The sequence below is a fragment of the Passer domesticus genome, chromosome 7, assembly GCF_036417665.1.
Source record: "Passer domesticus isolate bPasDom1 chromosome 7, bPasDom1.hap1, whole genome shotgun sequence".
Lineage (NCBI taxonomy): Eukaryota > Metazoa > Chordata > Aves > Passeriformes > Passeridae > Passer > Passer domesticus.
The window spans coordinates 18,039,442-18,067,042 of NC_087480.1; the positions used below are offsets into that span (position 1 = coordinate 18,039,442).

General features: G+C 50.9%; 1 protein-coding gene across 14 annotated transcripts in view; it reads right to left on the reverse strand.

Moving 5' to 3' along the window:
- ARHGEF9 (Cdc42 guanine nucleotide exchange factor 9) overlaps positions 1-27,601 on the reverse strand; it is a 162,909-nt gene that overhangs the window by 21,721 nt on the left and 113,587 nt on the right. For all 14 annotated transcript variants that reach the window (XM_064427237.1, XM_064427238.1, XM_064427236.1 and 11 more), the window contains 3 exons: positions 25,026-25,258; positions 20,969-21,098; positions 13,100-13,231 (listed from right to left, as the gene is read on the reverse strand). In XM_064427237.1, coding sequence (XP_064283307.1) covers positions 13,100-13,231; positions 20,969-21,098; positions 25,026-25,258 — 495 coding nt within the window. The remainder of the gene's footprint in view (positions 1-13,099; positions 13,232-20,968; positions 21,099-25,025; positions 25,259-27,601) is intronic.

A 27,601-nucleotide genomic window follows, 5' to 3' on the forward strand; every position in this document is an offset into this window, starting at 1 on the left:
ACATCAGCTGCACAGCAGCTGCTCCCCTTCCCACTGCTGCTGAGAACCTCCAGCACCAGCCCCTGTGAGCATGGATCCAGTCAGCCTTTCCAGGCAACTGTCATGATTGTGGAGAGATCTGTTCATAAGGTATGCAAGAATCAACAACCCCAGGCTCTGTGCACTGCCTGGGCAGGATAATACACAGGACCAAAGGAACAGAGCCAGCCTGTGAACAAACCTGTGAACAAATCTCTAATCCTACAGATTAATAACTTCTCTCATTCTAATTCTCTCATTTATCTCTGGATAAACTGGAACTGTTGGAACCCTGGCGGCTGAGAATTTTAAACTTTCTGTGCTGAAAGGCACAGACCCCCAAGAGAACACTGCATTTGACCTGAGGCTGTGGAGAAGACTTCCAAAATTGATTGACAGAACTGGGATTGTGGAAAGTTCTACAAACTACATGTGCAGTTTGAATAGAAGTTTGTAATATCACAGTGTGGAAAACTTAGAGTTTAAGGTTTTCAAATATAAATAATAAATAAATAAATAAATAAATAAATAATGTATATTCTTTCCTTACACACACTAAATACATTTCCCCCCTCTTATTTCCCCAATTTTGGCTCAGAAAACATTATGAGCTATTTTTAATAGCTACTGCCAAGGGAATCTTTACCAGCTTTGTGCTTCCAGAGGACAATCCATGGGTTTGGACATTTCTGTCCACACATTTCTCCCCCTGGGATGCAGCAGGAGCTGTCCCTGTCTCCAGGGAGGTTCCTGTGTTGCTGAGTACTGGATGTGAAGACAAAGGTGCTGCCCAGGAGTTCCTGAAGGAGCAGCAGGGAGATAATGCAATCCTACAAGTGCCTCTGGAGCTGAAATGGCTCCACAGGTCATTGCTGGGGAAATGCAGGAGGGGGGAAGCAGCAGCTCAGCTGCAGGGGAGGAAACACCATGCTTTGGCCTTGAGCTGAGCAAGGGAAAGGCAACAGCACAAAGCTCCTGTCTGACTTCCACTGTCACTGGGAGGAGGAATTCAATAATGACTCCAGAAGAAATGGATCATCTTTTCTCCCAATGCTTTCCTTCAAAAGAAGGACCAATCCTCACTTGTTGGCCATGAACTCCACACTGGTACACTGAATTTATAAGAGACTTTATTCCCCACACAAACATCTCATGAGCAGCACGTGCCTGGACATGCAGGACTTTGTCCACAGCTGGTTCCAGAAGTTCAGTCCACAGATTAACAACTGTAACTGGATATTTTCATTTTTAATGGGCTCAGCATTTCCTATTATCATTCTCCCTTCTTCTTGCCAACACTCAGTGAATGGATATTATTTCCCAACTGACTAAATTTTAACACCCATAATATGGGAAGCACAGTAATTATTTGATCCATGGCTATTTTATCACAGCTTTTAAACAATAAAAGACACTACTCAGCCCCTTAGTGAAGCATGGCCCTCTTCAAACACCTTGCAGTGCAACCGAGCTCAAGAAAATGCAGGTACTCATCAGGCCTACAGCAGCCAGCAAACAAGGCCAAACCCTTGTTTTAAGGAGCTTTTAATGCACATGGACAAGAGGAAATTGAGAGAGCACAGAGGCCATGAAGGGATGCTGCTGGTGTGCTCTGCCAGGTGCAGACAGGAACCTGCTGCTCCTCACACCACTCTGTCCAGCACAGTTCTGTCCTTTTCCCAGCATATCCATGGATCAAAGAAAATACGAGATTAAGGAAAGCACTGTGAGGCTGAGGAGGGAAATGGATTGTTCCACCAGCCTGGTGTAAGCACTGCGTGGCAGGAGGACAAAGCAGATCTGTGCACAAAAATGGAGATTTATCTGCTGCAGAAGCTGAGAGGAGCTCTGGCTTTGTGAGGACAGGAATGCTGCTCCTGCTCCTGGTTATCTCTGAAGGTCATCAGTTCAATCCTCACACAGGCCACCACCAAATGTCAATTCTTTAACTTCTTTTCCACCTCTGTCAAGGTCAGGATTGAAGCGCTCAAGACGGCGTTTGGTGTTCAGACTCAGATGGTTTTGTGTATTACAATCCTACAAGTTGTGAGTCCTACAGCATTCTACTAACAAGCTACAAAACAGCTCACTATCTTTCTCTACAAGGTCTTTTAAGGCTAAACTGTCCAATTAAGAAACGACACTTAAATTATTTTCACTTTTAACCCAATAACCAATCACTCATGTCCCACAATGCAGACTTTTCTGTCCAATTGCACAAAACCACCCAAACCCATGGAGAAAGGTGAAGAAGAACAGCCTGCCTCTGCCTTAAAACCTCCATCTTGCATTATAAATACTGCTATATTCTAAATCCTTAAACTCTAAGTTTTCCACCCTGTGATATCACACACTTCTATTCAAACTCCACACCCACAATGCCAGTGCTATCAATCAATTTTGGAAACCTTCTCCACAGCCTCAGGTCAATAGTATTCTCTTGGGGGTCTGTGCCTTTCAGCACAGAAAGTTTAAAATTCTCAGCATCCAGGGTTCCAACAGTTCCAATTTATCCAGGGATAAATGAGAGAATTAGAATGAGGGAAATGAAGAAATTCTTAATCTCTAGGATATAGCTTTGTTCGCAGGCTGGCTCTGTTCCTTTGGTCCTGTGTATTATCCTGCCCATGGCTCAGCCAGGGTGGCCATGGGCTGCTCTGCACTGGCCACTTCTGAATATCACACAAGATTACTTCTTGTAGTTAAATCAGGCAAGACCAAGAAAATATAAAAAACACAAAAAAGACTCTCAAAACCTTATCAGTGGGGAAAGGCCAAAGAAATTGAGCTGTTTAATCTAGGAAGGCCACAACTAAAAAGAAACGTGCTGTTGGTGTTCCAGTATGCGAAAGCTGCTCCTCTTTAAGGAGGCTGGTGATCAGTTATTCTCCATTTTGACTGTGGCTTGTCTTAATTTACCACAAGGGAGAACAGCATTAGAAACTTGGGAAAAAAATGTTTCTATCTAGAAGAGTAGTTAAACCCTAGAAGAGACAAAAGAGGGAAGTCTTGGGACGGCATTCCTGGGGGATTTTCAAAAGAAGGTTAGACAAACATCCATCAGAGATGATGTGAGTGTGCTCAGTCCTGCAGAGGGAACAGCTGCTCTCCCGGGCTCCTCCCCAGCGCTGCAGCTGGATGGTGTGAGAGGAGGTGCCAGGTGGAGCAGGGCTGGAGCAGGTAGGATGAGCAGGACCTGGGGCAGTGTGGGGCCAGCAGCAGGAGAGCAGTGGCACAGACCTGCAGCCTCTGCACAGCATCCAGCCTGCCTGCCTGCCTCTAAAGGAAATTGATGCATCTGGGTCATTTGCACTTATTTGTCTAAATATGATCTTTTTTTACCCTACAGCTTCTCCCATTTCCTTTTCTTCCCCTCACTGAGGTTAATTAAGCTCTTCTGAATAATGCTCTGCAGTCTGTTCACGTAATCTGTACTGAGGATTCACAGGGAAAAGATGAAGCCAAAAAAAGTGGTTTGACGGGAGCACAAAGCGAAGTTCTGACAGGTTACATAAGCCCCCCACAGCTCTGCTCTCCGGGTGCTGGGCTGGGCTTTGTGGCCATGCCTGGGGCTGGCCCTGCCCTGGGACCTGCCTGGGCCACCCCCTCTGCCCCCACCCCCATCACTGTCCCCTCCTGGAAGGGGGAAGGTCACTTCATGTAACTGGGCTTGGAAGGAAAGAAATCTTGGTGGCCATCATGAGGAAAGCAAGGCTGAGCTTTACTGGAAAACCTGGACACTGGGATGGGCTCCCACAATGAATTATGCTCCTGTTGGAGTGGATTTAGACACCTGCAGGAAGGATTGTACCTGTAAATCACTGTTCAGTAGCTCTTTGAGTCCTACTTGTCTTCTGTACTGCTTCTCCTGCTCTCTAATTTTCATCTCTAACTTTTGTCTGCCCCACTAGTCCAGAGCACAGCTCCTTGTGCCTGGCACTGCCTGTGGGAGAGGAAAGGTAAAATCCCTCTGGGTCAATTCCCACTGCCTGTGGGAGAGGAAAGGTCGGTTCTCTCTTTTTTCCAGGGAAAAAAGAACAGTAATGACAAGGAGGGCAATCTGCAGTCACCAGTGCAAAATGGCATCAGCAAAAGCCATTCAGGGGTTCAGCAGCACAGGGCACCCAAGGGGGAAACGAGCTCCTGAGAGGACCTGGGCTGGTCCCAGAGCTTCATCCCACGTGTGCAGCACTCCAGAGCTCCATATTCCCCCACTGACTCCTGGGTGTGTGCTGTGCAGGGGTGGATGTGGAGGCCTCAGGCAAGGGTTTGGATTTGGGATGGTGCCTTTTCTCAGGAGCTGTGGTTTATCTGTGCTAGGTCACACTTGACTTCTCATGCGTAGAACAAATCATCCGTGAAGCACAAACGGGGAAAGAGCCATTTCCAGCCTGAGTCATTAGATCCCTCTCAGGAGCTGCCAGGACAGGAGATGCCAGCCACAGAATCATCCATTACAAGTTCCTCACTGCATATGTAGGTTATTGGTGCTCCCGTTTATCAAACCCTGCATATTCCAGTGGCAAAGGAGGCTCAGAATGACTCGGGGAGGAATTATGTGCTCTGAGGGCATGGATGCAGCCAGGCCCTGTGAGGACAGCTCCTGGGGCTCCAGGTGAAATGACATTTGTGCCTCAGCCCTTCCCCATCTCTACCATGGGATAATGACATTTATTTATTGTACAGATAATGGGGAGCTCTCAGTGAGACACACACTGGAGGGCTCTCATGGTGGATCTCCAACAGCTCAAAGCTGTGTGGGAACAGCTCAGCATTCCCATGCCTTGGGATCAGAGCTGACAGAGCCCAGGGAAGCAGAGGAGGCCTGTGGGCAGCACAGCACAGCCCTCCAGCCCTGAGAGGCACAGGGAGGAGGAGGAACAGGCAACTCTGTGGCTCTTCCAACAGGGATCATCACTCCATCCCCACCAGCTTTCCAGAGCACCAGCAGTGCCCTGGAGCCATGAGGGACATAGGGATGTCCCTGGGCCAGGGAGGGCACTGTCCTGCTCTGCCCTGGGCTGGGGTGGCCTCACCTCCAGTGCTGGGGCAGTTTTGGGCACAACAATATAAAAAGACATTTAGTCATTGGAGAGCATCCAAAGGAGGCCACGAGGATGGGGAAGGCTCTGAGGGGCCTGGAGGAGCAGCTGAGGGCACTTGGTTTGTTCACTGAAGGAGACTGAGGGGAGACCCCAGTGAGGCCTTTGACATCGTCCCAAGGGGCAGCACAGGGCCAGCTCTGATCTCTTCACTTGTGACCAGTGACAGCACCCAGGGATGGCCTGGAGCTGTGCCAGGGCAAGTTTAGGCTGGATCTCAGGAAAGGTTCTTCCCCAGAGGGTGCTGGCACTGCCCAGGCTCCCCAGGGAATGGGCACGGCCCCGAGGCTGCCAGAGCTCCAGGAGAGTTTGGACAGCACTGCCAGGGCTGCCCAGGGATTGCTGGGGGGTCTGGGCAGGGATGAAAAGCAGCAATCCCTGCAGATCACCTCAGCAGAGGTGAGTGTCCCCAGTGTCCAGGGGAGAACAGGCAGCCAAGGATGAGGACACAGACCCACCCTGGCCAGCCCTGCCCCTGGGGAGCAGCTGCCATGGAAAGGGTGATGGCCAGTGAACAGGAATTAGGCAAAGACTAAGCCAGGGCTCACAGCAACTGCACCCAAACACCAGCTCGTGCTTTGGGAAAGGCAGAGGTTGGGAAGAGGCTGAGCTGCCTTTTGCACTGAGTTGTGGCTGGGTCTCAGACCCCTCTGTGATTTCCCACCTGGGCACTGACTGCAGAGCAGAGGAGCAGCGTTTTCCAGCGTACTCCTGAAATTTGTCCTGATTTTCCTGCTAGCCTGCTCTGTCTCTTCCCTCTGCCCAGCCTGCCGTGAGCAATGAGAGCATGGCACGCTGCCACTTTGCCATGTCTTTGGGTATCTTTAGTCATGAAGGCTTTCAACGTTCTTTGACTTTTAAAAAAAAGATTCCAAGCTTACATTTTTAAAGTCTAATTTACCTTACAGAGACCTTCTGACAAAAGCAGCCTGGCCTGCTTTCATGAACACCAAGGGGACAGTTTTCTGTAGCATTTGTACATTTAATTTAACCCTGCAGAGGCTGAGTGTTCAGATGGGACAGTAACAGTGACACATGGTGGAGCTCAGTGCAGCACCACAACAGGCCTCAGTCCAAACGAGGCCTAAAGCTCAATGAACCCTTTGGAGTGTTTTTGTCCTCAATATTCTTGATATCAGAAAATAAGTCCAAGCTCTGCTAAGAGTTTGGATGCCAGAGCCTGTGAGCTTTGCTCTGAGCCCTCAGACACAGCAGCAGGGCTGAGGGAAATGGGGTCTGCTCAGCCCAGCCAGGAATGAGCTGAAGGATGGATCCTGTCAGGGACAGGGGGAAGCCACCACCACCTCCCCAAAACCCTCTCAGCCACTCCCTTCCCACCCCAAGCCTGCCAGGAGTGTCCCTGGGGAGCAGAGCTGCTGCTCTAGGTTTATGTAACTTCTCCCGCACGAGGGCAGCTGTGCAGGGAGGCCGGCACATCCCTGCCCAATTCTTCAGCACACCCCTGCCCAATTCTGCAGCACACCCCTGCCCAATTCTTCAGCACACCCCTGCCCAATTCTGCAGCACATCCCTGCCCAATTCCTCAGCACATCCCTGCCCAATTCTTCAGCACATCCCTGCCCAATTCCTCAGCACTGTCCGGCTCCTGAGAGGGGAGGAGACGTTGGACTCACCCTGGGCAGCTCTGTGGAGCTGCACTGTGTGATCCAAGAGGGGAGGGCTGGGGCTGAGGGAGTTTCTGTGGCAGTGCTATTCTCACTCCATGGATTCAGTGGAACAGCACTGCCATTCTGATGCCCTCTTCCCTCCTTGTTCCAACCCTGCAGAGCAGCCCGGAGAGGGCGAGGGCCTTTCCAAAGGACTGATGGCAGGAGGAGATGTGTAGGAATGGGCCCCTTGTTGACTGAGTGACCAAACTATCCTTTGTCTCCTTAAAAAGGAAAAAAGCTCAGAAGTTTCTCTCCTCAGTTAGGTGAAAAGACACCTCATAGGACCTTGGGGACTTTACCTCAAACTTAAGGATAGCCAATTGGATAGGAGCCAAAAAGTCCTGCTTAAGCAATTTACTAGAAAAAGAAGAGAACAAAAGAACTAATTGCTTTTGTGAGGTGCTTTACCAGGAGCAAGAACCTCTTGCCCCTGGCTCAGCCTTTCTCTGTAAAGAGCTTTGTTATTTTGCCTTTTATTAAAACTTTTCTGTTTCTAACACTACCACAGGAGCCAACCTGGTGATTTTATGCCTTCTGAGGTAGCTGAGCTATCTCAGGTGTGATACAGATCTCCAAGAGCTCCTAAGACCTGGCAGGAGGAGACCCCTGTATCAGAGATGGGAAACCTTGTGCAGCCACGTCACTGCTCTGCTGGCCTCCCCAGCTGCTCCCAGGGGCTTCACAAGGTGCTGATGAAAGGCCACAGCAGCAGGGGCAAGTTTTCAGCCCTGCAGGTTTGCCTGTGGGCCAAACTTACACCCACTGCAATTCCAGGAGGGGTAAGTGTGGCACAGAGTGTTTTGCAGTGTCCTGCAAATCTGTATGGTCACAGGAGGCTAAAAACAAAGCCTGGATGTGGCACTCGGTGCCAGGGTTTAGTGGAGGTGTTAGGGCATGGGCTGGACTAGATGATCTTTAAGGTCTCTTCCAGCACAGTCATTCTGTGAGTTCTGTCAATTCTGTAAACCTGATCCCTGCCCAGACAACCACACAGAGGTGGAGAACTCCAAATTCAGCCCTTTCTGGATTTTAGCACTCCTCCTGCTGGCTCCTCCAGTCCCTCTCTGGGGGAGCAGGGACCAGAGCCTGCTCTTCCCTCTCTGCTCCCCCAAGGCAGAGGAAGGGCAGCAGGTCCAGGTCAGCATGAGCCCCCTGTGACACTGTGACATGAGGCCCTGTGACACTGTGACATGAGGAGCCCCCTGTGGCACTGTGACATGAGGAGGCCCCTGTGGCACTGTGACATGAGGAGGCCCCTGTGGCACTGTGACATGAGGCCCTGGGACACCGTGTCATGGGCCCCTGTGACACTGCTCAGGGCATGTCACCTGCACAGCCCTGCCAAGGCTCACAGAACATTCCATGCTGTGGGACCATTCACAGGAATGTTTTCTTCCCTGGAGTACCCCTGCCTGAAAGCTGCAGTGCTGTTTCATAATTGGTTTTAACTGCTGGACTTGCCTTCCTTGGCTGTCTGCTGGCCAAGGGACTGCTGAAGCATCTCCAAATTCCCTTCCATGCCCTGTGGTCCCACAGAAACCTCCTGCCTGCAGACAGCACCAGCTGGGCAAGAGCACAGGGGTCTGCCAGCAGGGCTGGGGCAACCCTGCTCTCTAGAAATGTCATTTCACACTTTGTGACCAAGCCACTGGGCTCTCTTTGGTCATCTCCATGCCCATCTCATGGAACTGTGGAATGTCCTGGGTTGGAAGGGACCCACAAGGATCCTCAGAGCCCAACTCCGGGCCCTGCACAGGACACCCCAGGAATCACCCCAGCTCCAGCAGCAGGCTCTGCCTGTCAGGGCAGCACTGAGTCTCTCCTGAGCTGCTGCAGCCCAGCCTGACCCATTTCCCCACCTGCTGCAGGCTGGGCCCAGGCCTGACCCAAAACATGGCATTTTGTGGAGATCTGTGTTACTGGGAGACAAAGAGTAGAGCTGGGAGGTGCTGATGAAGTAAAAAAACCCATTTAAAGTAATAAGAACTGTCCCAGGGCTGCTGTGTGTTTGCAAACAAGATTTTTGGCTGCTCCCACAGGCCCTCTTTAGCCTGAAATAAAAGCAGGGCCATTGTTTTGGTACAAAGATCACCTCGGTGCTTCCAACAGAAGCTACATGGGAGCTAAACCTTCCTCTGAAAGGACTCAGAAACGTCTCTTTTATCTTCCCATTTGGAAACCTGGACTGCAATGGAGTCTGACAGGATTATTTTATTTACTCCATCTCCTGTAGCACCGCTATTTCTGGCTGGCTGTCTGGCTACTGCTATTAAACTGGTCTCATTTTGCTTCCCATCCAACCTGCTTTGCTCAGGCAGCTCAAGGGAAGACAGCAACAGCAATAAACCACAAGCTGGAGCTTGCATTGCCTCCTGATTACAAGAGACACATAAAAAGCACAAATGAAAACTAAATGTGTTTCATGCAGTCACTGATCTTTCTGCGCTGTCAGAAAACACTAAACACGGGGCCCCATCAAGGACTGCTCAGCTATTGGTGAAAGAAAAGTGGAATTTAGAGCAGTAACTCTGTTAACCCTTCCTACTTCACACTGTCATCCCCAGCCTCATGCCACAGTGCCCTGGAGCCCATTGGGGGAATTCAAATTATTACCCAGAACAGAAAAAAGAAGATCCTCATCTGCTAAGAACCTCGAGCATCCCCAAAGTGACCATAATTAATGCTGTGTGTCACAGGCCTGGATATTAAGTACCATGATTTGCAAATCTAAAGCATCTCGGTGTCAAACTCTCTCAACTTCAGGGTGATAAGGAAAGTGGACCCTGTGCCTTTAAGGCAATATCTTTTAGTGTTACCATCATCCAGGATTGCCTTCATTCCTTGGTAATTATGGCCAGCATCCCAAAATAGGCATTTTGTCCTGATTATACACATATGGCAAGGCACAGAGGCACTGCTTGTTCCTGCCCAGCCTATTCCCTTCTGCCTTCCCATCAGGGAGTTCTGAAGTAGGGTCTCCAAGCAGCTCTTTGGAAAAGGCACCACCTTGTCCTCATGCCCACGGCAGTGCCACAGCCTGTGCTGCAGGAAACCTTCACTGGGAGAGTTTCACATTGACCCAACAGCCGAAAGTTACCTGGCTTTGCAAGGAAAACCTGGATCCTGAGCTCTCCCAGTGGCTCTGGATCAGGAACTGCTGCATCCAAACTGGTGTTTCAGCATTCAGTTTGTGGAACCCTGGAATAGCTGACAAGGCCATTTCACCTGATCAAACTCCTCACAGCCTGGCACCAGGAAAGCATTCAGTGTTGATGTTAGGAAGTGACCACTACTGGCTCTGGTGGCAAAACCTAAGCCAAAGAGACTTATCTGTAAAGCTTGGGAACTATTTTTGTGAAAATTATCCCACACAAGTTGCTCTGCAAGGTGTTTGCCAGCAGGAAGAGGTGCCTGCCACAGCGTCAGCTTCTCCACTTGCTGCAGCCCTTGGAAACCTTAGTGCAGCTTTCCTGCTTGGAAGGAAGGCTTCAGTACACCCACAGCGGTGGAAATAACATCTGCCAAGCACATCTGAGTGCAGCCTGGGTAATCACTCACTTCCCAAGCCAGGTCTCTGTCTGAAGGCTGCTCATGGAAATGCATCCAGGAATTCCCAGTCTTGCAGCAGGTGTCAAAAGCAGGCAGCAACCAGGTGACAATGCCAGGAATGATCACCCTGAGAGTTATTCCCCCTCACAGAAATGCCCTGGCCAGGTGTCCAACAAAAAAAAACCCTGAAACCTTGCAACGTTTTCAGACACCAAGAGAAAGGGGTGGCAAAGCCTCTGGAGAGCAGGACCCGAGCAGAGCAGGTGGGCTTTGTCTGGAAATGTGTTACCTGCTGCTGAAAGCAGGCAGCTGGACACTGGAAATACCTGCACAGACAACAGGGTTCCTCACCCAGGGAACACTGGATGGGCCAGCAGGGAGAACCCTCATCTCCCACTGCATGGACTGTGAGCAGGAACCTGCAGGGTGAGCCCACAGGGGAAAGGGTTTGGAGACAATGGAGCTCACAATGGAACTCCTGTATCACCTCTCCAACCAACCACAGGACACACCTGAGTTACCAGGGGATGCAAACACCTTCACAGGTCAGGAGGAGAGGAGGATGTGCAGGTAACTGCAGTGAAGATCTGGAGAGAGGGATCCTGTCTGAAATGTGTGGCTGCCTTCTAGACCACTCAGGATACCTCCCATGCCTTCATCAAACTGAAGCATCTATGGCATATTTAAATAAGGAATTAGCTCCTTATTGCTATTAAAAATCTCCTTGGGCCAACAAAGAGACAAAAATCACCATAATAATTTTTTAGAAGGATTTCCATATAGACTGTTTCATGATGAGGGATGTATGATACCTATTAATTTATTACACCTGAAGAAAACCCACAAATGCAGATTTTCTGAAGATTCACTGAGATGTGCCATCCTAAGCAGTTCCAAAGCTGCTCTCATCGGTGTGTGGATCATATTCCATCAATTTTAGAGCAGGGGGTAAGGAAGGCTGGCCCCAGCTTCCCAAACCTCGAGGTAAATGGTGCCTCCCTGAGGGCCCCCAGCCCTGAAGCAGAGCTGATCCTGTCTCTTGGGATCTGTCAGGGGGGTCAAGACAGCACAGACTACACACCACCCACATTTATTTTATACATGGGTTGTGTGGCCCCAAAATGGAGCTAAAACTCCTCTGAACTCCAGACTTGGACACTCATTCTGAATAAAGGAAAGTGTGATCAGGATGGGAGAGCCCAGCTAGAGCCTCATCTCCCCTCCTACCCCAAGGCTGAAAAGCAGCAGCTGCAGTTTGATGCAGAACTGCAGTGGGGCGAGCCCTGTGCCCACAGGCCACCAGAGGGGTGTCCCCTGTGCCCTGTCACCCCAGGGCTGGGTGGGCACACACTGCCACAAGGCCCTGGCAGGTCCTGACACGGAGCCAGTGGTGCTGCCAGGAAGGCCCAGATCCCCTCACAACCTCCAGGGGCTTCCATGCAGCACCTCCACACCCCCCAAAATGCCTTTTCCAAGCAGGAGGGAGGAGGACAGTGAAACACTGGCACTGGCTGAACTCGGGTGAGCCCTGCAGGCCCCAGCTGTGAACTGCTGACCACTCTCCACTCGTGCTGATGAGCACAGGAATCCCAGCCGGATTTTCCCAGAGTTAAGGGAATGCTCAATAATTCTCTGGACCAGACCCAGTGCAAGCCAGACTGGGCGCTGCCTTCTGAACTGGAAATTCAGGGTCACAGTCAAAGAGCAGGAGGTCAGCACTAAGGAAATCAGCTCTCCAGGCCCATTGCAGCTCTCACTGCTGCTCTGGCTGCTCCTGCACGGGGCTGGGCCAGGAGGGAAAGGCACAGAACGAGGGGGGAAAACAAGCACAGGCATTCCAGAAGGCAGAACTTCAGTCAGCCATGACTCAGGAGGAGAGAGTGCCACCCACTGCAGTGCCCAGGCCGCGGAGGGGGCAGTGATGCCACGCTGAGTCAGGAGCCACCCACGCCCTTCCCATGGTGCCAGGCCTCCTCAGGGTGCCAGGCTCAGCCTGTCCTGAGCCCAGAAGCTGTGACAGGAACACAGCCCTGTGCTGTCCCAGGGACAGCTCCCTGCACAGTTCCGTGTGGCTGCAGGGAGTGACAGCAAATCCTGACCTGTCACAGCCAGCACTGAGGAGCTCTGTCCCTTCCTGTCACACAGGCATGGTGGCAGTGAGCTGGGGTCACCTCAGTGGGACACCAGAGCTGCTGCTGGACAGAGTTTCTGTGGATCACAGCTCACCTGCTGCTGTTAACACCACAGCACACCAGCACCAGCATCCTGCACTGCCCTCCCTCCTTCCCCAGGGGCTCCTCCAGGGAGGGGCTCTGTAAAAACCCTGCACAGCAGAGACAGGAGGATGAGGCTTGAAAAGCCTCTCCCCAAGCACCAGCACAGCCTGGCTGCTGCTCATCACCATCTCAATGCAGCAATTGGGCTGTCAGCCCCAGTGCCAGGTTTTGTAGTTCATACAGGAATTGCAGGGCTATCTAATCCCAGATCATACACTGCAGCCAAAACCTAAAACGAGAAGGGAGGCAACGAGCCAAACCAGGGGCACATGAGATAAAGGCATGAAAAGAGCAAGTGGAGGCTGGATTTGCTATGAGCACAAAAATCCCTCTATCAGAGAGCTCCCCACCCCGAGCATGTGGATTGTCCTTCCTCAGGGCTCTCCACATCCTCTTCTGCACGTGCAGCCAACAGCCACCGTGCCCTGAAAACCACTTTGGACTGGCAAGCCTGCCCACAGCATGCCCTTAGCTGTGTCCTTACCTTCTTGCAGAGAACCATCTGGTGATCAAAGAGAAAGAAAACTCGCTGCTGGTTCCGTCCATAAGGCTGGTAAATCCAGGACATCTCTCCCGTGTAGATCAGCTCCGAGCTGCGGTCCAAGATATCATCTCCCTGGAGGGCACAGGGAACCAGCCTGAGTCAACTGCACTGACAAGCTTTTTGCATGATGGGCAGAGTAAGATTTTGGCCCTTCTGCAGCTCTCCAAGCCACCCCATCTGAGCTCAGACCAGAAACTGGGACAAGGGATAATTCTGAAGGAAGGGGAATAAATGAAGGAGGTGTGGATGCTTGAAACATGGTCACTACAGCTCACACTGCAATGGGAAAGGACCTGCCCCAGACACTGCCCCCACTCCCCTCTCCAGGCCCTTGGATCTTGCTGCAGGTGCTGGTGGCATCAGGAAAACAAAGCCCCTTCCTCCTGCTCACCCCAGAGGCACTTTGAATTCAGGGCACCAAATTCCTGCATGCCTTCTCTAGGAGAGAATCCCAAAGCACTTCTCCTGAAATCTCCAGCCAGCTACAAAAGCCTGGGACACACTGGGGCAGCAGTTCCCCATCTCTGAGGCTGCCAGAACTCAGCCCTCTGGATTGCTGCCTCTCTTCTCACTCATCCAGGCACTGCCAGTCCCTTCTCCCACAGCTCATTAGAGCTCCCCACTTCCAAAATCCTGTCAGGACCACCCTGCCTCCTGTGGCAGCCCTGGCTCCCCCCTGGCTGGCCAGGCCTCCCTGCAGGCTGCCAGAGTGCCCTCACCCTTCCCTGCCTCCGGCTAACGCTTGTTTTCCTCTCCCGAGTTTTTTTTAAGGATTCATGAGCAGATGGTCTTGAAAACACAGTGCTCTCTCTCCCACTCTCTGAGAGAACAAATGCAGTCACCCTCCACTAATTGGAATGAGCTGGACTTTTTAAAAAGTTAATTAAAATCTATTTATTAAAAATGGGTGAATTCACCACCACCTGCCCTGTGGGCATCTCGGCGGAGCACGGCGGAAGGAGGCGGGATGGCTCCAGCTGAAAGGTAAGGCAGCATTCAGGAGCAGCACTCAGGAGCAGCACTCAGGAGCAGCACTCAGGAGCAAGACAGAGAAGAGGATTTTTTTCTTTTTGGCTGTGAACTTCTGCAGTTCTGGCTTTGATGCCAAGCTGGAACTGATTTCTGGGACGAGAGCATCCCAAAAATCCCAGCAAACAGCTTGTCGAGGTTCAGCCAGCTATGGGGGGCATCTAGCTAGACACACACTTCTGGTGCTGCTCGCACTTGCAGGTGCCAAGGCAGCCAGGAGTTCCCCCCCCCTTCCTGGTTCCGTGGTGAGGATTTCAAACTGCTGCTCAGGTAAATGTGTAATTAACCTCTCAGCATTGATTGGGAGCGACCGCCTGTGTCCCCGGGCCCTGTGACAGCAGCAGCTTCATTAAGTCACTGCATCACCAAGCTGCAGCACAGACTTCCAAATGGCCTTAGCCAGGGCTTTATCCACGTCCCTGCGTCCCTCCCGTGCCTCTGCTGTCCCAGGGGCTAACGAGGGATGATTTCCCAGGGACACAGAGGGTCAGTGCCCACAGGGATGGGCTGTGATCCCCCAGCGCTCAGCAGGCTCCCACTTCAGCCTGGCCAGAGCCCAGGGAGCCAGCGCTGCTGCCACAGCTCAGGGGACACGAGCCCCAGAAGAAAAAGCCTCTGAAGAAAACACACCAGCCCCAGAAACTGTGAGATTTCCTGGCTACACATGAGCTCACATGAAGAAAATTCCCACAAGCCTATGGATGGGAGCTTTAGGAGAGGGGGCGAGCTTAGGAGAGGCTGGCTGCTAAAAATAGAAAGCCAGCTTTGTCTTTTACTCCTGTGGTAGCATCTGAAGCCTGAGGACACACAGAGGGCTCTGTAAACACTTCTACTTGATTAGCTGAATCCAAACTGTGTAGTCCCTGCAAGCAACATAACCCAAAAACATCCAGATCCGAAATGATGGGATTTGTATTGCATTTCTTATGTGGGGAAAACAATTTCTATATCCAGTGTCTAGGCCAGAAATAGCTGATTTCCCACTTGGGGTGAGCAAATTGGGAAATACGGATTGCAAAGAGCTTGGGACTGGCACGTGGCTGTCAGGAGCAGTGTGCCCATGGTCCTGCCCTGCTCCTCCAGCCTGGGCTGCTGTGCCAGTTCCCACAGTGGAGCCTCAGGGCACAAACTCTGAACCTCCAAAGGCTTTTCTTGTCCTGACACAGTTGTACCTCTCTGAAGAGCACAAATTGTCTTCTCCTGGTCCCCACTGAGGGACTCAGGGGGCAGTTGCAGGGTGGGGGCAAAGAGGGACATTGGCACCCCCAGCACACCTTGATCCCTGCTCCAGGCAGACTTCCCCAAATGTCTGTCCCAGTCCCACGCCTCCAAATCTGTACAGAACCAGGAAAAAAATTTCCTTTTTCTTCTCCATTTTTTCCAACTCCCACAGAGGCTGGTTCATCTGTATCCTTCTGTAAGTTAAGGCAAACCCTGCTGAAAAAGGAAGAGGCTGAACTTCTAGTTGCTCTGAACTGGCAGACGCTCAGCAGAGCACAGCAGCAGAGTGGCCAAGAGAAGCCCTGACTCCTGACGCCTTTTCCAACCTGACTTTTGTCCCATAAGCCTCCAAAAAACCCTTCAGCCCTCCCCAGATGCATCCAGGGTTTTCAGTGCACATCCTGCAGCACCCAGAGGGCAGCCAAGGAAAGCTGACTCCTCTCTCCATGCCAGGCAGAGCCCCAGTCCCTGTGGGCAGCAATGGGAGCAGAAGGCCCCAGCTCTGGGCTGGATGTGAGCTCCCTCGAGCCCTCAGTGACACACTGAGTCTCCAGGCCACTCCTGCCTGTGACAGCTCAGGGTCAGCTCTGCTGCTGCTGCTGCCTGGGAGGATGTGGATGCCCAGCTCCCCACTGACCCTGCTCTGTGATGGGCAGCTGGCAGGAACCACAGAGCTTTGAAAGTGTCATGAAATAAATGGGAGCACCAGGGTAGCAAGGCAGGGCTGGCACTGAGAGCTGCTGCCCCTCCCAGACACCTCCCTGGGCTTGGGAATGCCCAGAGCCCACCGGAGCTGCCCCTGCCCCAGCCCAGCCCTGTGCTGGCCCTGCTGGGCACCAGGAGGGCATTTGTGCCCTTTCCAGCTCCCAGGGAGCCAGCAGGGCTCTCTCGTGCCTGACACTGCTGTTCTGCAATTAGAGACTGACAGGCTGATTAGCACCCGGGGCTACGCTGAGATCACAAAAAGGAACGCCAGCGAAATGTTGTCCTTTTCACCAAGCTCATTTTGATACCTTCTGTTGCTGGGGGGAACAAAACAAAAGAAGGAGGAAAAAGAAGGCTCCAGTTCAGACCCTGCTGTGGTTTTTTTCCAGGAGAATTTCTCATCAGGCTGTCCTCACTTTGGTGGTTCCAGGCAGCTTTCTTTCGTGGCACTCTTGGATTCACTAACGCAGTATCAGGCTGAGGCCAGTGATTATAGATTACATAATTAAGGGCAGCAAGTCTTGATTTAAAGGACCCGTAAATAACAGGAATGAGAAGAAATTTAAAAGGACAATGCTCATTAAATTTCTCAAATTTATATATATTTCTCTCTTCAAGGAAATTTAATACCCTTGAAAGCTGCCATAGTGGCAACCCATGGGAATCTTTGGTAGAAATATCTAAATATCTACACAAACCAAAGTAATCTGTTTAAATAGCAAGTTCAAATCCATCCAGGCTGATGAGCAAGGCTCTGTCCTCTGCCAAACGTGGTTAACTGTCCCCTGTTGGACCAGGAACCTCCACAGATCTCCTCCCTCCTCTGAGAAAAACCTGGGCTGAAAGGGAGGAAAGTGCTGCTGGAGAGGGAGCCTGAACTGCTGCAGTGATTGCTGCTTCATTTTGTTTTGATGCAGTTCAAGAGCTGTGTGAAAAGGCATAAAATTGAGCAATTCCAGGTGTGCTGAGGCACAGACCTGCTCTCCATCCCCACATCATCCATACAGGCACTCAGGGAGGCTGTGCTGAGCCCTGCCCATGGGAACACAGCCCAGATCCTGCCCAGGAGCAGAGCCCAGCAAGCTGGGCACAGTGGCACAGGTGGCACAGGGCTCCTCGGGCTCACAGGATCCATCTGGGGGGCAGGAGAGAGGGACCAGGAGCAGAGGGGAAGGCAGGGATGTGCCTCTGAGGGGTGTAAACACAGCCCTGGGGCTGGCAAGGACTTGGAAATGATGATGGGCTTTGTGGCAATCTCTTTAAATGCTGCTCTCTGTGTGTGTGGAGCCATTCCCACCAAGCTTTGAGGGCTGGAGCTCCCTCAGAGTGCAGGAACAGGGAAGGGAGAGAGCAGCAAAGGCTGCCCAGGACGCTCTGGCTGCCCCCTTTGAAGGCAGCTCTGTGTGGTGGCTTGCCTTGCTGCCTTTAAATGTCACTGCTCTGATCTGAGGGTGTGTCACTGAGCAAGGGGACGATGCTGAGCAGGGGAAATGGAGCTGGAACATCAGGGAACCCTTCAGAACTGAAAGGCACTGAAAGGGCACGCTGGGAGGTGGTGGAAGCCCCAAATTCTGAGCCATTACCAGCTGAAAGGACTGGAGGACTGGTGTGGGCAGCACCTCTCTGGGTCTGTTTATATGCTGGGAATTCAGGTTACAAAATAAATAAGTGAGTCACACGTGGCAGCAGACCAAGGCAGGCTTCTCAGTCAAGCCCACATTGCCACAAATTACACAGGAACTCATCTCAGAGTCACTGGGATTATTCCTGATTTACAGCAGCCAGTGCGATCAGAATCTTCCCTTACAATTCTGCTCAGTCATTACTTGTCTAAAGATGCCAAAGCTGCCAAGAATTCCTTAAGGCTTCAGGCCTGGCTGTCCCCCATGCCAGGTCACCCTTTCCTGGTCCCACTGGCAATTTTAACAATCAGATCCTGCTTGCAGGATTTCTTGGAGAGAACCTCTGGCTTTGCTTAACTCAAGGATATTTGCAGTTTTCAAATACTCACCCTGAAATTCACCACTATGGGGCCACACATGTGATAGATTTTTATCCCATGGAGGGATAAAAATGATTCCTAAAAAATAAGATTCAGTAAAACCCCTCTGCTTAAAGCAGCTTGGACACACCCTTACTTTTCCTATTTGTTTTAGGATCAGCATTCCCAACAACACCTCTCCTTGCAAGAAACTGTGCACCCATTTTATATATAAAGAACATTTCAGATATTCCCTCACTAGGTATTTTTTATTTGGTTGGAAATTTTTCCTTCTTCTTTAAAAAATCTTTTCCCACCATCTCCTGACAAACCATGGGTAAATTTAGAAATGAAAACGCAACTTCAGAGCACAGAATCAGCATCATCAGTCTCAAGATGCTAAGGAAAAACAGACATTCCTCCAAATGAAATATCTCCACGTGCTGCAACATTCAGCCACTGAAATCATTCCTGAAGTGCCGACGCAGGGGGAATTTGGGATTAGCTCTATCTTGTGCCCTGCCTGCATTTTGGGCAGATAAAGACTGAACTGGACATTTTTTACACCTGGTTTCTGTTTTCCTGGGGTCAGTGCTGTTTCCAGGGGGTCTCAGGAAGGCTGTGCCTGTGCTCTGGAACCACTGGGATGGACACAACAGGTACAGAAAGATTAGAGCAGGAGCAGGGCCAGGAAAGCTGGGAATTACAGCTGGGGGCTCCTCTCTCTGCTCAGGGAACTTCACACAGGCTGGACAGGCCTTGTGGCAGCACAGCACTGACAGCATCTCCTCAAAGCAGAACTGTCCTTCCCCACAGCCTGGAGAGGCTGGGGACACACCACGAGGTCCCTGCTGTACCCCAAAACTGCACAGGAGACAAAGCTCTGAGCCCTCCATGTCCTGGGGACATCCCTGCAGCCTCCCAGGGGGATTTGGGGTCTGCAGTGCCTAAGGAACACCTGCACACATCTCAGCACATCCAAGCACTTCCCAAAGATCCAATCTTTTCATTTCTCCCACTCTCTTCCTGCATTACACTGTGCCTCACTCCTGGGTATTTTGGGTTTCTGTGCATCCTTCTGGCTGTTCCACGGACAGCTGTGCAGTGGGGGCTGGATCTGGTGATTCAGAACTGCTTTAGAGGGAAGAATCAAGCAGTGAAATCCTCTGCTGGGTCCACCTCTCATCCTCTACTTTCTCATCAAAACTCTGTGACTCTTCTTGATCCAAAATCCAGAATAAAGAAGGCAAGGAAGGTGTTTTCCTTTGACCAGGAGCTGTGTTCCCATGGGATTTCTGAGTGCACCAGCAGCAGGCTTTGCTATGTTATGAGAAGCTGAAGGATGTTGCTGCAATAATGTGCTCAAAATCTGGAATAGCTGAAAAAAGCCTGGAAGAATAATTTGGCAAGTGCCTGAGGATGGGATGGAGATAAAGAATGGGTACTGCTAAGCAGGAATGAATTATCAAGGACAGGGCTAAATAAAAATGAATTATCAACTGAGCTAATGGAAGAGAAAAAGCAACTGCTATTCCATAGATCCTGTGTGGAGGTCACCTTGGCTTCCCTCTCACACATGAATATTCACTGGCTTGGAATGGATCTGTCCTTAATCGAGATTTATTTACAGTGAGGGTCTGGGAGCTCCTCACAAATGACCCCCATTAGCTCATCCCATGGCACACTCCAGGGCTGAGCAGGGAGCTGATGGTCCTGTGCCTCCTGCAGAGCAGTTTCCTCATTCTGGAAATGAGTCTGCGTGGCAGTGAGAGATGTTCCTGAGCAGTAAAACAATCAGACACATTGTCTGTGCTCTCTGCTCTCCCAGCCAGCCACAATCCCAGCTCTGATTGCTGCATTTATGGGTTTTATTGTGTGTTTTATCACCAGATGCAGGGTGATAAACCTCCATCCTCCATCACAGCAATGAAACTAGTTCAGCCAAGGAGGACACAGGTGATGCACCTGTATTTCTCTCCCTCTCCTCCCAGCCTTCGCAGATCTTTGCCAGAAATAAAATAATTAAAGGATGAACGCCTCTTTCCCATACACTCATTTCCACAGTATGATCCCCATGACTGGAATGTGGAGTTATTTCAGACTTCACAAGTGAGGAAGCAGAAAGGCTGCTCCATCACTCTGATTATCTTCTTGCTGAACACATGGGCTGATGACAACAGCGAGAGGATTTACAAAAACGTTTGTCCTCAATCTGCTGCAAAACCCTATTTATGGATTACTTCCATACAATGATTTTTAAAAAATCAGGGACGAAAAGAAAGGGAGAACATAATTTTAGTATGGCTTTTCTTCCAAACACATGGCAGAAATGTAGAGACTGAAGGCCTGCTGGTGAGGAATCCTTCTGCTGACTCTGCCTTCCCTGTGCCTCTCAGCTCCTTAATTACACCATCACTACACACAGGGCTGGTTCAGAAATATCTTTAAGTGGGATGTCATTTATAAAATGCAAATAACATCTCTAACTCCAGTTTAACAGTTTGTCTTCCAGTCATAAAGCAATCACCAGAAGGATTTTCCCCATTTTCTTAACCTCTTGCAATTTCCAGGGCTTTTTGCTGCGTCTTTCCCTCCCTCCTCCCCAGTGACACAGCACAGAGACAGAATGCACATGGGGTTTGCTCCAAGTCTCACCTACTACCAGCACTGCAACCACAGAAGTCACTCCAGGTTGCTAGTGATGAAATTGGAACTGGGTTTTCTTTAGCGCACCATTAATGTTTAAGCACCACCCTGAAGCCACAACTGTGCCTTCACCACCCCAGGCTTCATCCCAAACTGTGGGAAACGAACTACAGGGTCTTAGATAAGCCAAGAACAGCGTGGACTTTGCCAGGCCAGGCTCACTGTACCTCCCAGTCCAGGACAGAGGCCTGCCACTGAGCGATCTTGTCGATGTTCTCCAGCCTCCGCTTGCGCTCGTTGATCTGGAGCGTGACGTTCCTCATGACGGCGAGGGCAGCGGCCACGTACCTGTAGTCACTGCACACAGAGGGAGGGAAAGGCCATCAAAGGCAGCACGACATGCCCAGGAATCTGTCACAACCTCTCCAGCCCACAGGGACGCGGGCAGGGGTGACCCCTCAGTGCTACAATGGGATTTTTCATCTGGATTGTCTGGAGCAGTGCGATGGAAACTGGAGCAGGGAGCCCAGTCTGGCCTCTACCAGCCCAGCACTGGTGAGCCCTTTACAGCCTCAAGGAGCCCAGCTGAAGAGCATTCTAAAGACAGGCTGAGCACTTTTACAGCCTTTGGGCCTGGATTTTTGTGGTTTTAAAATGAACATTTAGTAAACGGTTCACTTAGACAAAGGCCAGAGCACCTTCCAAGCCACTCCCAGAGCAGTCACCCCATGGAATTCACTCTCACTGCAGATTTCAGGTGAGCAAATCAAGCAACTCTTTTTTTTTTTACCCTGCATGGCCCTGTGAGTGCAGTAACACAGAGTGAGAACAGGCTCCTGCCAGGGCCACTGAGGATGATGATCAGTCTTTTCAAAAAGTGATGCTGAAATCAATGCCATTGATTCCTTGCCCTGTGCCTGCTTTTCCATTCCAAGGAGCTGTACCGTTCATTTCCATTGGGAAGACAGGCAAGGCCAGCTGCCACAACACCACCACAATGTATTATTAACTTAAGGGCTGCTATTGATTGCTGACTAATGAGAAAAACTGCCATCTTGGGCAGCTGCAGGGGGAATGGCTTTATTGATTATTGCTAAGGATTGTGCTGGTGACAGCTAAAAGAGGGGTGAATACTGGGAATTAGATCTCCTCTCCATGTGTTCCCAACAGGATAAATACTAAGAAACACACTGTGATATACAAAAAATAGTATTTGCTCTTTTGGCATCCTTGCTCAGATGAAATATTGAGCTGAGTTTTCATTTTTTCTTAAATTTTTATGTCAAAATTCTAGGTGTGGTTAAAAGCAATGACACAAATTCCACGAGAGCAGGACTGGGCCTTCAGCAAAATAAAGGAAAATAGAGGATGGGCTGCCTGATATAACCATCACAGAGAGGTCTGGGTTGGAAAGGGACCTTAAAGCCCATCCAGCTCCACCCCCTGCCATGGGCAGGGACACCTTCCAATGTCCCAGGCTGCTCCAAGTCCCATCCAACCCCACCTTGGACACTTCCAGGGATGGAAGGGATCGTGCTACACAATGAAGAAATTCGTGTGCCTCCCTTTGTGTGAGCATCTGTGTGAAGGAGTGTTGGTTGTGTCAGGCAGGAAAGGAGCAGTGCCAGGGGGACATCAGGGTGACCTGGGGAACATCCGTGAGTTCTTCAGGGAAAGAGGGAAGTCCCTACAGCCAGGAAGGATCTGGAGAGGTGCAGGGTTTACAGACAGTCACCAATGATCTCCCAGCAGTGATGCTCATGCTCAGCAGGGAGGGCACTCCCTGGCAGAGTCTCCTCATGTAAAAGTGTTCCTACATTCCCAACTCCAGCTCCCTTCTGCTCTGGGAATGCTCAGGATTCCAGCAAGCTGCACTTAGGACCTTCCTATATTTAATTAATATTAAGCTGAAGTAGATCTTTGAGGTGAACAGATGTGGCTTTGTGAAAAATTCAAAGGAACCAGGCTGCAGACAGGCAGGGAGGGAGCGAGGCAGGCTCTGAGCTCACCTCCATTCTGCCTCCATGCAGAGCGGGACGGTGCCAGCCCTTCATCTTGGGAATGCTAATTCCCTAATTCCAGGGAGAAAACCCCAGCAATGTTTTCCTGTCACGCTGTAATGAAGAAAAGGCTCAGGACTGAACTTTTTGGGCTCCCAGCCCATGTCTGTGGCAGAGCTGGCAAAAACTTAGAAGGAAAAAACAACAGGAGCAGAGCATTTGGCCAGGAGGCAATAACAGGATCCCATTAACCATGAGATGAAGGTAAATAAATGGTTTGTCAATTCTATTGAGGCTGCAGTGGCCACTTCCCAGTGCTCCATCAGAATCCAAGTCTAGATCCTTGCCAAGCATCACGTGCTACCTCTGGGGAGTGTGGTCTGGATTCTGGTTTCAGCATTGTCCTGAGCTGGTGCAGGGAAAATCCACAGCTCTGCAGCGGTGGTGGCAGTGAAAAGGAAGGAAAAAAGAAAAAGAGGATTGTGTTCCTCTGTCAGATAAAGCTCACATCCCTGCTTTCCCTGACAATCCTGTGTTTTCCCATGTTTTGCCTCACTCCAGGGCTGGGATGTGGCACCACTGTGCAGCCACAGGTTTCCTCCCTGTGCTATCAGAGCTTCAGGGTTACTCCTCCTAATGCAAGGTGAGCAAACCTCACCCTGCCTTCCCTTCCCAGAGCATGGAGGAACAGGAGAAATGAGTGTCCATGGCAATCCAGTGCCACAGAGCCCTCAGGCTGAGTCATCCAAGTGCTGCTGACCACGGGAGAGCTCCCAAGGCTCCTCAGAACACGACTCCGTGTGATTCCTTACCAACATGGTGAGTTTAGAACATCCCAAAGGGAACAGGAATGTGCTCCCAAAATAACCCAACCCTGGTGTTATCACACTGCACACATCCTCTTTGCTGTGGCTCCCAAATAACTCACAGAGGGTCATTTTAAACACCCTCCTGTTGGGAAGCCACATCTGAGCTCCCAGCCAGTGCTGTGGGTCCTCCTGTGGCTGCTGAAGGGAAAACCCACAGCCTGTGGGATCCCAGAGCTGCTTTCTGATTCCCCAAGGTTCCCATGAGTCCATTCCAAGTTTGATTTGCTTTTTGGAAAAGCAGGAACTGGATCTGAAGCCAAAGGCTCGTCCAAATTGGTGATTTGGGACATTTGGCTACCCTGAGTCACTCAGACTTGTGGGTCAGGTCGAAGCAGATCAATGCATCTCTGCTCCCACTACACTTCTGCTCTGGGCCTGGGCAAAACAAGGCATCAAACACTTGCAGAAGTTTCTGAAACATCACTGGTCTTTTGTGTTCTCATTTGTTTTAGAAAAAGCAAGAAAATTGGCAGGGCAGGAACAAATCTGCTCTAACAGGGCCTGATTTTTCTTTCACCTTATTTTCACAGCAGTAAATCCCAAGTGGTATCACAGGCACTGCTCCTGATTCACACTGTCAGGCAGCCAGTGCTGATTGTCCTCAGCAGCAGCAAAAGAGACCCTGGAAATTTTGGGAAGCAATCAAGCTGCAGGGGCTCCTCTGAACCTGAACTCCATGGCAAAACCAGAGATGGGACTGGGCTGAAAAGCTGAGCAGGTTTGGAGCTCTCCCCACATCAGGCTCCAGCTGCAGACCCTGGCCCTGTACTCACTGTGTGCCCAGGGTCTCCCCAGGAGCAGGGAAGGAGCCTCTCAGACCACTGAATGCTAATTAGGTAATTCTTCCAGTGTAACTGGTAGCATCAGAAAGTACATCCAAGGGTAATTAGTTCACATGTCTGATTAGAACAGAGGTGAGTGTATCTCCATCGAGAATTGCTGCTTTGAGGAGACTGAACTGTCTGCTAACCCTTTGTCCTGCTCCTGTTTATGCAGGATGTCACAGGGACAAGAGCTGGACAAAACCCCCAAGCCCTGGGGGGGATGGAGCAGTGGACAGAAAACCCCAAGTCCTGGGAAGGAAGGAGCCCTGAGCAGGAAACTCCAAGCTCTGTTGGGAAGGAGCACTGGACAGAAACCCCCAACCCTTGTGTAGGGAAGGAGCCCTGGAGAGAAAACCCAAACCCCTGGGCAGGAAGGAGCACTGGGTAGAAAACTCCAACCCCTGTGCAGGGAAGGAGCCCTGGGCAGAAAACTCCAACCCTTGGGTTGGAAGGAGCACTGGACAGAAACCCCAAACCCCGTTTAGAGAAGCAGCACCGGACAGAAAACCCCAAGCTCTGTAGGGAAGGAGCACTGGACAGAAACCCCAAGGCCTGGTGGGAAGCAGCCCTGACCCCGTGCCTGCTGAGTACCTGTGCTCCTGGGCTGTGTACTTGAGCAGCTCTGCCAGCTGCAGGGGGTACTTGCAGATCTTCTGCACGGGCGTCAGCAGGAAGCCGTCGATGGCGATGTCGATCATCTGCTGCAGCAGGCGGCACGCCTCGAAGAAGTGCTGGTACCTGCTGTCCTTCATCAGCTTGGAGAGCTCCATGCACGCATCCAGGTGGTTGTTACAGTACTCAGAATAGATCCAGAAGCCGTCTTGCTGTGAGGGCAGAAAGGAGGAGGATGGGTCAGGCAGAGACCTGGCTGATCAACACCAGGGCTGGGAGGGGCAGGGTTCCATGGGATCTGTGGGGGCCGGTGGGTCGACAGGGAAAGAACCCACAACTCTCCCCTGGAGGGACAATCCTTCAGGAGACAGCCTCTCGACAGGGTGAGAAAAAGGCTTCTCCCAGCTTGCCTTGCTGTGACATGCAGATTCAATGGATCCCACTGGCCCCAGTGTTCTGTCCTGCCCCTCAAGATCCCTACACAAACCCCTGCTTTCCCTGCCTGAGTGGCTCCTTCATCACTGAACCCTTCAAGGAAGGAGAACAATAAAGCTCTCCTTGGAACCCCACACAAAGACCCCATCTCTCCTTCTGCATTGCCCAGATCCCAGAAGAGCTGAAATCACCTGCCCTGAGCACAGACGTGCCTCTGCCCCCCAGGTGTCTTTTGCAGGATGCTTCATTAGGAAGGTCACAGCACTCTGAACAATGCCCACAACATGGATACTGGGAGAAACTCCTCCTGGGAGGGTGGGGAGGCCCTGGGACAGAATTCCCAGAGAACCTATGGCTGCCCCATCCCTGGAAGTGTCCAAGGATGAGCTTGGAGTCTCATAAGTCTATACAGGTGTCCTGCCCACAGCAGGGTCCGGAACAAAATGATCTTCCCAACCCAGCCTTCCAACCCAAACCAGTCTGGATTTCCAAGAAAGCACAGCCCAAGCAGGAGGAAGGACAGATCCTACCGTGCTCCTCCTGTTTGGAAGAGGTGCTGGGCAAGGAGGGACTGCAGAGAGGGACCTGCACTCTGACACAAGGCCGAGGTCTCTGCAGGTACAGGTGTGTTACTGTGAGCCCTGCACAGAGCTGTGCTTGCTCTCACTTCAAATCGTGCAGGGAAGGTTTGAAAGGCACAACCCAGCAGAGCTCTGGCTTTTGGCAAGACAAGAGGACAACCTTGTCATTTCTAGAAGTCTTTCCTGAAAGAACCTGAAGCACCTGGCAAGTGTTTGGGGGCTGGGTATGTTTGAAATTCCCTTTACCAGTGGGGAACCCAAGGTACTGCATGGATTTCCCTGGGAACAGAGCCCCAGAAAACACTAAAAACTAACAAAAAACCCACTCACACATGCTCCTCCACCTTTTGAACTGGTCTAACAAGTTTTCTGGTGTCTATTTTGTTGGAATGTCCTTTTTCTGCCTTCACTGATCACAGACTATCACCTTTAACTTGGGCTTGATTCGTCTGGGCCATGCAGACAAAGCAATGAAAGGGCAGAGGAAGATTTCACTGGGAAGGAGATGGGCACAGCCCAGCACCACAAATTAACTGTGGGACAGCCCAGGTCAAAGTCAGGTGTTGCAAACCAGCCAGTTCCACCAAGCTGTGGTCAATGCCTTCTGAAAAAAGGACAGATTCTATTTAGCCAAGACATGCCTGCCCAGCAATTACTTCTGAATCCCTGAGGGTGCAAACAAGCTGCTTCTCTGGGAACTGGGATCCAGTGTCCTTCCCATCCCCACGGCTGACCAAGCCACGCACTGACAGCTCTCTCTTCCTGAAGAAAATGAGGAACAAGATGCTTCGGAGATCTCTAAACAGGATCTAAACATCCTCACCCCTCACTTTCCCAAATGGCTAAGCAGGGACAATTTATCAGGAGTTTATCAGCCAGCTCTCAGCCCTGTCTGGTGACAGGCAAGTGTCAGATCTTCCTCCGAATCGCAGCAGCAATTCTTGCTATTGTCACTATCAATGAATTGACAGCGCAGCCTCAAGTCATGACATCTGAGTTACTGATTCTCAGCAAGATTTCCTACATTTTCCCGGCACAGAGGTGGAATGTGATGCTGCTTTTTGCAGGCTCTGATAAGAACCAGCCATGTTAACACCTCATGCACCTTCCCAGAGGAAACCCTAATGAGAGACACAGGGATGTTTAAAAGATGCTGTGAAACTCTTTAGGGATGTCCTGCTGAAGTTTCAGGAATGTTTAGCAGGAGTTTCCCTGATAAGCAGTGAACTGTTGCCCTGACACAGCACAGGAGCTCTGATACTCTGCTCCACTCTCCCTCCAGGAAAGCCTCCAGCTCCAGGGCTGGCATTTGTTTGACATTTCCTGCCACATTTACAACATTGGCCAATTTATCAGCTCTTGCAGGAGGTGGTTTATGGGACAGTAGGATGGGTTAGGCAAAATCCTCCACCTCCAGTATCTTCTCATCCATGTGACTAGATGTACCGGGGGTTACCCAACTGCATATCCAAGTTCTCCCTCCTCTGCATCTCCCAAAGCACATGGAGACCCCTGGAGCAGTCCCTGAGCTGTTGCAGA